Source organism: Vitis vinifera, chromosome 7 (assembly GCF_030704535.1).
Source record: "Vitis vinifera cultivar Pinot Noir 40024 chromosome 7, ASM3070453v1".
Classification (NCBI taxonomy): Eukaryota; Viridiplantae; Streptophyta; class Magnoliopsida; order Vitales; family Vitaceae; genus Vitis; species Vitis vinifera.
Genome location: NC_081811.1, coordinates 21,194,377 through 21,205,558, shown reverse-complemented (window position 1 = coordinate 21,205,558; position 11,182 = coordinate 21,194,377). Strand labels below are relative to the sequence as shown.

Genomic DNA, 11,182 nt, shown 5'->3' with positions numbered 1-11,182 from the left:
TACTTACAGTTTCATCTGCTTGTTTTAATCTTTTAAGGTAATATAATATATAAAAGCTAATTCCAAGTTTGCTTTCAAGGAAATATATAATATTTGTTATTAATTTCTTAACTAAATGTATGTGGGTTCCATGTCCATGGCACCGTATCATCTACGCCATCAATAATTAAGGAATCTTCAAAACAATTAACACCATATTGGCTATTGATTTTAGTAACTGTTTCTAATATTTTATACTCTTTAAAAAAATTATTATTTAAGTGTTAAAAAAATTATAAAACATTTTTAGAATTACTTTAAAATGTATTCTAATTCTATATTTTCAATGATTTTTAAGAATTTAGTGTAAGATGACAAACGGAAAACTTTGATGATAAGATAGGGAAAATAGTGTTTGGTTTTCATAATACAAAATTTTATTTTTAAAATAATAATAAATTAATTTTATAAATGAATCCCAAAAACTTATTTATAAGAATTGGTCTTGAAAATATAAACCGGTGATATGTTTGATAGTCTTTCTACGTAAAAGTGTTTTTAGTGAAAATGTTTTCTTTTTAAATATTTTTTTAAAGAATCATGTTTCAAATATTTCTATAGAAAATACTATAAGTGACTTTTTAATATTATATTTGATTTTTCAAAATTTTAAAAGTGTTTTCTAAATTTTATCAAACACTTTTTTTTTTTATCAAAAACACTTTACTTTATTTTCTAATATTGTGTTTGACATTATTTCTTCTTGAAATGTTTTATTTGAAGCTGTTTTTAAAAGAATCAACTATCAAAGTATTTCTTCATAAAAACAGTAAATGATTTTCCAACATTATAAATGATTTTTCAGATTTTTTAAAATATTTTTTAAATTTTGTCAAACATTTAATTTTTTTAAAGAAAAATATTTTTAAAATTAATAATACTTCCTAAAATCATTGTCAAATGAATTCTAAATATCAATATATTATTATATAAGGAAATAAAATTTAAACATATTATCATATTACTATTTATGATTTAGGCTGTAGAATTTTATTGGGATAATTGTGTTTTGGACCTAGTTGGGTTTAAAAATTAAGTTTTGGTCCATATAAGTTCACTATTTAAGCCCAAGACCTAAAGGAAGTGTGAAAATTAAGAAAAAAGGATGTGAATTTTTTATTTTTCCAAAAATGACCTTTATTGACTATTAAAAAAAATAGAAAAACATTAATTTAAATTTTATTCATTTTGCAAACCTCAATAAAATTTAATATAATTTAGTAATTTGAAAAAAAATACACCATTTTCCAAAAAAAATAAAAATAAATTATTATTATTTAAAAATCAAATATCTTGGAAAATATATTTTTTAAATTAATTTTCTAAAAATAATATATTTTCATAATAATTATTAAAAAAAATTAAGATAAAAAAGTTTCTCAAACATTACGGTAGAAAATAGTTTTAAAAGATATATTGGTCATTTGATATTTTATATCCTCTCTATCAATTATACAACTTTGGTCAAATCTTCTATAGCATCCCGCCTAACTCCCGTATTATTGATCAGGTCATTCATATAAAGAGTCTGAGTGTTCAAAATCCATAATTAAATTTTATTTTATTTTTTTTCAAAATAAATAGGAATCATTTGATTATAAGGAAGATGTGTACGAGTGTGAACTGTATTTTGGGGAAGAATTTATTCTGGTCTTTTTTATAAGGTAAGATTGGGCCGGCAGCCGGCCTAGGCCCAGCCCACTATTACTTGATCGAACGTTCTACAGGCATTAGGGTTTGCTGGCAGCATCTCTCTTGCTCGAAAGCATTCGATCATTCCTTCTCCAAACGCTGCCTTGCTGTCGATCTCTGAGTTTAAACCTTCAAGGTACTCTTCCAGTTTCTGTTCCCAGTTAGTTCAATGGGCTTCTAGATTATATGCAATCGTTTGGGTGCTGAGAAAATGAAAGAAAAGTTTGAATCATAAATTTTTCACCAACTAGGGCTCGAGGTAGTTATTAAATATGTTCTTATGTTTTTTATTTTTATTTTTTTCTTCGTTTTCTTGGTAATCCAAACAGAGGGTTGGATTTCACTCTCAGTGCTTTATAAGTTGGGAATGTATAGCTGTGAGTTTTTGAAGTCTAGGTTCACTTTAACAGCCGTGGAGCTATTGCCAGTTTGGAAGCTGAAATTTTTGTTGGATTAACGGTCTTTGCTAGTGGGGAATGTTTTCTTGTATAACAACAGATTTACTTTTGATAAGGAGAAAATATGAAAAAAGAAATTAAAAAATTTTCACCTACGAGGATTCGGGAATACGGAAATATGCCACTCAAAATTGACGCTGCTGAGGGGCTTTTTCTTCTTTTCTTTTTTAATTTTTCGGAAGCAAAAGATGAGAAATAACTTAGAAATGAAAATGTTGTTTTCTTTCATTTCTGAATTTTTTGGAAACCAAAAAGAGGGCCAGGTTTTTCTTGGAATCCTTTTAACCTGTCAATGCTATTGTTGAAAATTTTGAATTCTAGGAATTCATTCTGGACTACATGGGAAATGCCAAATGATCATTGGAGTATCATTTCCCTTTTGATGCTAAAACCTGTTTTTAGTTATAGGGCTGAATTATTGAGACAATAACCATGGAGAATTTCTCACCTAGATGAGGAAATATTAGAACAAATTGACTAATTCTGGAAAGGAATTTGAGAAAGCGGGGAATTTGCAGAGGGTGTCATTTTGAATGACAAATGTAATTGGGTCAGCCACTGATTTGAACATCCATTATTTGTGAAGTGGAATATTCTGCAAAGGCATCCTTCTTCATAATTTCTTATGCATTTAGCTTATGAAAAGGGAAAATTCTTGGACAGTTAATTGTAAATGAGTGTATATTATCCTTTCATGGTGGAGGAAATTTCATCTTATCTGTTCTTCTATTCTGAAATTTTCAGGCCTCTTCCTTTTGGCTGTTGGGAGGCCTGTATTAGACTTCTTTGAAACATCCAAGCAAGTTCACCAACCTGTCTTAAGTGATGCAAGTATCAAATTTTGCAAAATGTTCATCTTGGTCATTGATTCATTTTGCCTTGCTGTTGAATGATTACATATTTAAACTTTCTTTTAGAGTCTGAATACATTTTCATTTTTAAGATGATAGGTAATTCAGGAGAGTATATAGTTTTGAAATTTCTCTTAAATCACACTATTTCACTGGCAGCTGACTTAGTTTTAAGAGAACATTTAATGCCATGGAGATGAATATCTCACCATCTATATAGTGGTAGTAGTATATATTTCTACAAACAATTCGTACTTTTATATAATAGTATGGTATAGTTGGACTTTTGTATAACAAAAATAAAAAATTCAAACAAATTCATTAGATTTAGGTATTAAGCTAATTCTTGGGGTGACAGACATATAACAAAAAATCATTATTTCATTCAAATACCAACTAATTTAAATGCCAAGTTTCTTTTTTTTTAAAAAAAACCTTGTAATTATTTCCAAATATTACATGTAAGAAATGTCGTTTCTTCCAAAAAGATTTCATTATGAGATGAGACTTCCTTATTCTATTTAAGCCCTAATACTTTTATCAAAATTTACTTCCTTATTCTATTTAAGCCCTAATACAATTTTTTTTGCAAATATTTGCACATTTACAGCCCTAGAATTTGTAATATTATTTTTGTGTTTTAATAAATAAAAAATACAAAGCAATTAAAAAACAAAAATGTTATTAATTATTTTCATTTAAAAGAAAATTAAAAGCATAACTGATAAAACCCAATGGAATGGTGAAAAAAAAAAGAGCCGTCATTCACATTACTTGGGGCATTTCTGTCATTTCGAACCAAGTTGAACAACAAATAAAGACTCTCAGAGTTCTAGGGCTTTTGGTTGTGGGAATAGGAAAAAAGAGAGGTCCTCACTTGGATTTTTCCCAGGTTTTCTCTCACTTGCCCTCATTTTCTCATGCCTTTGTCCTTTATATTCACTTTCTTCTAATTATTGCTCCAGTTGAATGTACTGTACAATTATGAAGTGGAATTTTATCACTTTTGAATGAAATATCTATTATGCTGATGATTGTAATTGGGTTGTTCCAGTCGGTTGAATTGAATTCTGTTTGCAATTACTGCTGATTAGAATAACTGTTTCTGGGTTTGTAAAGAATTTTATGGATGTGTTTACAGTTAAGCTCTGAGTTACTCTTTTGGAGGGCATTTTTGGTTTTTTTTTAAATATTTGATAGTTAGGGTTTACTATGTTCTATTTCTGTTACCAGTGATTATGGCTTACTCTGACATCCTGGGTTTGTTGTTCGCGATTGGTGTTTGGTGCACTGCTTATGCTGCTGCTGCAGTTGTTGGTACTTTTCGGGTTTTCAATTTTCTCTTTGCACTCTGAATTGGTGCAGCAGTTTCAGTAGCTACCATGGGCTTTGCACAACTCGTCATTGGCCCAGCTGGCAGTGGCAAGGTGATTCACTAAATTTGACACCCAATTGTGTTACAGTTCTTGTTTTTTAATTTGAAAGTGCATTTAGAAGAGTGGTTAACGCATTTTTGTTATCATGGTATTAACATCATCCCCATGGTGACGATTTTATTAACTTTTCCCAACTAGTCAACCTATTGCTCTAGTTTGTATCAACACTGTGAAACCATGCGGCGGACAATTCATATTGTGAACCTAGATCCTGCTGCAGAAAGTTTTGACTACCCTGTGGCCATGGGTAAGTAGAATTCTTTGCCTGGGAGGTTTTTTTTTTTTTTTCATTTGGGGTGGGGTGGGTTTGTTTCTTTAGTTTCAGAGCAATGAAGTATTGTTTTCTTGCAGATATTAGGGAGCTTGTTTCCTTGGATGATGTTATGGAGGAGCTTGGACTGGGGCCAAATGGTGGCCTTATGTACTGCATGGAGTATCCTTTTCCTTTGCATTTTATTTATTTGTATTTAAATATTTTTCATCCTTTTAGATGATGTTGCTAGTTGTTTTTGCGAAGGTGTATGTTTTGAATGACCTTACATCTCAGCAATTAGGCACCTTGAAGAAAATTTGGATGATTGGTTAACAGATGAATTGGATAATTACTTGGATGATGACTATTTGGTGTTTGACTGCCCAGGTATTCATGCTCATGTATATTTAATTGATTAATTTATTGTACATGTACTTTGAGTCAGAAAGAGGACTTCAAGGAGGCATTTTCCCTAATGATGTAAAAGTATGCAGATACTAAACTCCTTAGTCACTCAGTGAGATGTGTTTACAAGTTGACATATTACAGACTTATCTGGAAACCTGCAGAACTCACATGCATAGAGGGGACCAAAAACCCTATTTTTCTTCCTTTTTAGACAATGACTTCATTGAAACATTATTGAGAGTTTAAACCCTCTTAAATCTGTTTTTTCTTTCCACCATGTGAAGATATGCTTTAACCTTATTATATGTGACGAAGACATGGAGACATGCATGCATCTGCATATCTAGCACAATACAAATAGTAAACTGGGGGTTTCATTGCTAAATAGCTTTTGCCTATCATCTCCTTAACTATAGAGTATTCTTTTCCTCCTTGCACCTTCATATACAGTTATTTTATTGTTGAGTATTATATATTTTTGATAGGCAAAAGGATAAGTGTATCATATGAAGGTGTCCAGCAAAAAGTGGGACCGCAACTTTGTAAACACTATGTATATAAACCTGGCCTAGAAATGGAAATAATAGAACACCCAGCCCAACAACTAGCAACCAATGCCCATTCTATCAACAAATTCCAACAAGGAAGAAAAGGAAGAATGTAGCCACCCCATTGCACAATAAAAACCATGGTTTTAAAAACCGGTCTGGTCCTGTGAATTAGGTTGGAAAGTGGTCGAACTAATCAGACCGATTGAACCGGCAATCCGACTGGCGAACCGAACGAACTAGCTGGTTCCCTCTTAATCGTCCGGTTCCACTAATTTTTTTTTTCCCAGTATCAAAACAACGCTGTTTTGATGAGTATAAAAACTCATTTTCCTTTCAGCAACCCCCCCACGTGGCTGCACTACTGGCTCCCACTGTCATCGGCACCGAGCTAGGCCGCTGGTCAGTCGAATGTCGCTCCCCCATCGGCAAAACCAAACCCCCTGCCACCCACCCCTTGGCCACCCCTCTCCTCCCTTCCTTTCCATACATATATATATAAAACTTATGATTTTAATTTAAATTAAAGAAAACATTACAATTTTAAATGAATTTCTGATTTAAAATAATGTTTTGATTTAAAAATAAATTTTGAATTAAAATTATGATTTTTGTTTAAATTTCTAATTTGAAACTAATTTTCTGATTTTCAAATAAATTTTTAATTTTTAAATAATATATAAATTATTATTTTACTTTTATAATTATTTTTAATTTTAATAATTAGTAAATTATATATTTATGACGTCATCAGTTTAACCGCAGTTTGACCGCCAATCCGACCAGTGAACTGTGAACCAGTAACTTTTCTAGTTCAATGACTAGTCGGTTCTAAAAACATTAATAAAAACAAGGTCTTTAAGAAACCATTTTTTACTTCCAAACTAGTTTGTTTTGGCCCTTCAAATATTCTGTTATTAAGGCCTTCCCAGACAGTCCAAAACAGATAATAATAGAATCAGCCTCCTCACCATCTTACACTAGCATCCTCAAAGCACCATACCAGCTGAGTAACACCTCATTAACTGATCACAGGACAATTTAGACACCTCAACTAAGGATAATACCAAAGTCTGTAACTCAGGAGCCCATTCACAATGGTTATGGACATCATTGGTAGATTCAGAGTCATGTTTGCATAGACAACATCTATTTGACCAGCATCCATCATCTTCTCATGAGATTATCCATAGTAAGGATTTTCTCCCATTCCGCTTCCCACACAAAAAATCCAACCTTAGAAGGTGCTTTAAGATTTCAAATGAGCTTAGATGGGAAAGTGACATCATCTCTGATATTCAAAGGAACATGATGATTAACTGAAAATAGACCCTCTATTTCTACTCCAAGCCAACTTATCTGCCAAACCATTGGAAACAGAAAAGGTGCTCAGCACCTGCAACATCAAGCCCATAAGAGCCAGTTTACTGTCCAAAAACCACTGGTGGATTATATGCGCATTTTACATATAGATCCATATATTCTTTTTACATAACTTGAGCTTGTCTCAATGTCAATGTTCTGCAGCCATTTCACAGTGTGAAGTGCTTCTACCGTATTTATCTGGTAAAACCACTGGTGGATTATAGGCGCATTTTACATATAGATCCATATATTCTTTTTACATAACTTGAGCTTGTCTCAATGTCAATGTTCTGCAGCCATTTCAGAGTGTGAAGTGCTTCTACCGTATTTATCTGGTACCCTATGCTTAGCTTCATTACCAGAGATGAACCCAACAAATAAAAGAGGAATATAATCCTTGTTCAGGCTAACCTCCCTCCAATACTTTCCTTTCTGCCTCTTTTGTTCAAGTGCTGGAAAATTCCATATTCTTCATGCTATGTTGCATATAAATTTTTTCTACCCTGGAGCACTGGGTATAAGAAGAAAACATAGAAAATCTGTAATTTGGCTGTCTCAATGTCATAAGATTTGGAGATTAGTTGAAACTTATGCCTGGGGTATCCACACTTGACAATTGTACCCAATTCCATGCAAAACAGCTAATGTTCTGTAAAGGAAGCATATCTTACAAGTATTGACAACCCAACTTCCTTAAAACAATATTAACCTTGGCTTTGGTCTTGGGACACCATATATTGTTCGGCTGTTTCTGTGGCTGGCACGGCCAAAGATTATATGATTGTACTTGCCCATAGATGTACCCATTATGCATATTGTATTTTTCTTCAGCTGGATTGATCTTATAAATTCTTTTGCCTTCACATTCTCTATAGACTAGATGGAGCTTTTTTCACATGCTCCAGTACTTTGGAGCTTTGTGGACCATTTGAAGCATAAAAATTTCAATATTTGTGCCATGTTAGGGCCCTGTATATTGTTTGGCATGCATATTTGTTGCTTTGTTGGCATGGCCGAAAATTATATGACTGCCCTTGCCCAATAGATATGCACCCAGTATGCATATTGTTTGTTTTTTTTTTCAGCTGGATTGATCTTATAAATTCTTTGGTCTTCACATTCTTTATAGGCCAGATAGAGCTTTTTTCGCATGTTCCAATGCTTCGGAATTTTGTGGACCATTTGAAGCGTAAGAATTTCAATGTTTGTGCTGTGTACCTGCTTGATTCACAGGTTTGTAGAATTTTCTCCCTTGGGCATAATTTTATTATTTTAATGACTGGTTATTGCTTGTATTGAGAGTTCTTTTTTTTTTCTTCTTCCTTTTTAATATCAGTTCATGACAGATGTTACCAAGTTCATTAGTGGTTGCATGGCATCTCTTTCTGCAATGGTCCAACTCGAATTGCCTCATGTTAATATTCTCTCCAAAATGGACCTTGTAACGAACAAAAGGGATATTGAAGAGTGGGCCTCTTATGCACTTCACTATATCCTACTTCTTGATGTTGTTCTATTTTATTTTCTTTTTCTGATATTCATGTCATTTTTATATTTTTGCTCTCAGCTACTTGAATCCGGAGCCTCGGTTTTTACTGTCAGAGCTGAATCAACGCATGGCTCCTCAGTTTGGCAAGCTAAACAAAGCTTTGATCGAATTGGTGAGTTATTAAGCTACTCAAACTCCAATACTCCTTTTCTCTTGTCCATAGAAACTAGTCCTTTATGAAAGTGATGTCACATTTTTATTCATGCATAAAATGGAGGGATGATTTAGTGTCAATTTATTTTCCCTTTATATTGTGGAGGATATTTTTCTATATGCAAACTATGTCCAAGATGCCTCTTGATAGTGTTCAAAGGAATCCTTCCATTGGCCTTAGAGATAAACACAACTGGAACATTTTTAGTCTACAAATAATAATGATGTGACTTAAAAATCCTAAGGGGCATAACAGTTAGAATATTTGAATTTATTTACATATCAATGGATAATACTTGATCACTATTTGGAAGGCTAAATGGAAAATAATGGTCCATTAATGACAATAGCATGTTGTTTCGGATCCCAAATGTAAAGGACAATAATATAACTCAATGAAGTAAAAAGGGCGCCCAAAGGTCAACCCAAATCTTCATTCTGGGTTTTTACCTATCAAAAAAATTAAACTCAATGAAGTGGTAAATCTTCATTTTCAGTTGAAGGACTAAAATTACCAACCACTGCATTAGAGAAAAAAAAAAAAAAAAAGGTGATCAAGTAGGAATCCAATAATACAAATTAAAAAAAAAAAAAAAAAAACTTCCAAACCAGCAGTATAATTGTGAGTAAGTGGTTTGAGCAAAAAAAGATGATCTAGAAGATAAAGAAATCAAACCCTTAAAAGCCAGAAATCTAAATGTTCCCTCAACCCAACAATCACCCACCCCCACACCATCCACAGACACAGAAGAAAGAGGGAAAAAGATTTTCTTTTGTGAAGTCGGAATATGGGACTGGATGGATTGTGAAAACTGTAGTTGCTGGCTGTTATTTGTTGGAGGGTGAACCAAATAAAAGAAATGGCTTTGTAATTTGTGAATCGTGGCTTATTTTGTAAAATTTGTTGTGGTTAAGTTTATAATATGTTTAGATGATGATAGTATTATCTCATGTGGTTCCATTAACTTGTATGCCTGAGCACAGGAGACTCAACAAAGGGTGTGGGTTTGAGCCTTAGTCCGGTCCCATGAATTTGGAACACTTTGTCAGTATTTTGAAATACCTCACTCGAAGAATGCCTTGGATTGGACATGCCTTAAAAAACCACAACCACGATTATGTCAAGCAATGAACTGTACCTTTTCTGTCTTAGAGAAATAAGGATTCATTACCATGTTTTGCAAATGAAATGTTTACAGTTGTTATTATCATTTGGTTCATGGTAGGTTGCAATTTTCATAGTTATCTGTTTCCAGGGAACAACCATTCATCATTTTTGAGCAAGAATTTCTTAATCCTCAATAAGGATTTCTTGTGGATTATTTGTTACTAAATTTTTTTTTTATGTATACCAGGTGGATGAGTATAGCATGGTGAGCTTCTTGCCTCTCGACTTGAGGAAAGAGAGCAGGTACTCTCTTACTCTCCCCTGCTCTCTGTTTCTGTGAAAAGTTGATCCTCTTACTCTTTAGTTGTCCGATCAGTGACACTCCAAGATCTATTGGGCTTATTTAATGACAACCCTATTACTGGAACTCCTTTTTTCCTCTTAATTTTCGATGCTTTTTCTCCATTTTATAATTTCCAATTTCTAAACTACAATACCCAAGGGAAAAGATCAACTTTGACTGCCCCTTCGTTGTTGACATCTTTCAAGGCAGAATGACATTGATGCTCCCCTCCTGTTTTACAGCATACGGTATATCTTATCTCAAATCGACAACTGCATTCAGTTTGGGGAAGATGCAGATGTGAAGGTTAAGGATTTTGAGGAAGATGAGGATGACGACTAGGCTGATAATCATACATTTGGGTACCCCCAAAAAAAGGTTAGTGGAGTGGCAAGCCCCTGGTGAAGGCCATCATTTAGGTTGAGGAAAAGTTTTTTCAAGCAAAAAAATGTCATTTTGTGGAAATCTTATAGTAGAATGGAAAATCTTTAGGTGAACCAGACATATTCTAGTTGTGTATATTCCCAATGGTTTATCCTCGGATGTTTTCTAGACTGAATTTGCAGCCGTGGTTTGAGCATTTTTCACTATAAAACATTTTCTAATGTTTGAACGTGTTTTTCTCGTCAAAATTAGGTGTTTAACTAATTATTAAGCATCACTTGGAGTAGATTCTTTTAAATATCACTATTCAAAATTTCACGTTGGTTGTAAAAGCGATTTTACAAGAATTACTCCCAAACGGGAATTGGGAATTGGGAATTGGGAATTTAGTTTATGAAAGCTTTAAAAAGTAGTATAAATTTTAGAGTCTCTTATCAAGTAATGACGTGTTTTTCCAATCGTATTTTATGTAACATGTTTTATGCATATAATAATATCTTATTCTTCAAAAGTTGGGTAACGACGCAGATTATAATTATTTAGAAAGCTCTCCAAAATCTGTGTTAATAAAGAAAAAGGTCTAACGTAAAGCCTT

The 11,182-nt window shown here is 32.9% G+C and overlaps 1 protein-coding gene across 5 annotated transcripts; it reads left to right on the top strand.

Annotated features, from left to right (window-relative positions):
* The first annotated feature begins 1,550 nt into the window (after positions 1-1,550).
* LOC100264657 (uncharacterized) lies at positions 1,551-10,816 on the top strand. 5 transcript variants are annotated; one of them, XM_059738311.1, is made up of 12 exons: positions 1,723-1,867; positions 2,934-3,016; positions 4,095-4,180; positions 4,274-4,467; positions 4,615-4,723; positions 4,828-4,909; positions 5,031-5,116; positions 8,180-8,283; positions 8,387-8,517; positions 8,618-8,711; positions 10,108-10,163; positions 10,446-10,816. In XM_059738311.1, the coding sequence occupies exons 4-12, from the start codon at positions 4,423-4,425 to the stop codon at positions 10,543-10,545; spliced, it is 807 nt and encodes a 268-aa protein (XP_059594294.1). In that variant the 5' UTR covers positions 1,723-1,867; positions 2,934-3,016; positions 4,095-4,180; positions 4,274-4,422; the 3' UTR covers positions 10,546-10,816. The 5 variants fall into 5 exon arrangements, with proteins under 5 accessions (XP_002266090.1, XP_010646083.1, XP_059594294.1 ...); XM_010647780.3 differs by lacking the exon at positions 4,095-4,180 and having other exon boundaries at positions 4,352-4,467; XM_059738310.1 differs by lacking the exon at positions 4,095-4,180.
* The last annotated feature ends 366 nt before the right edge of the window (positions 10,817-11,182 follow it).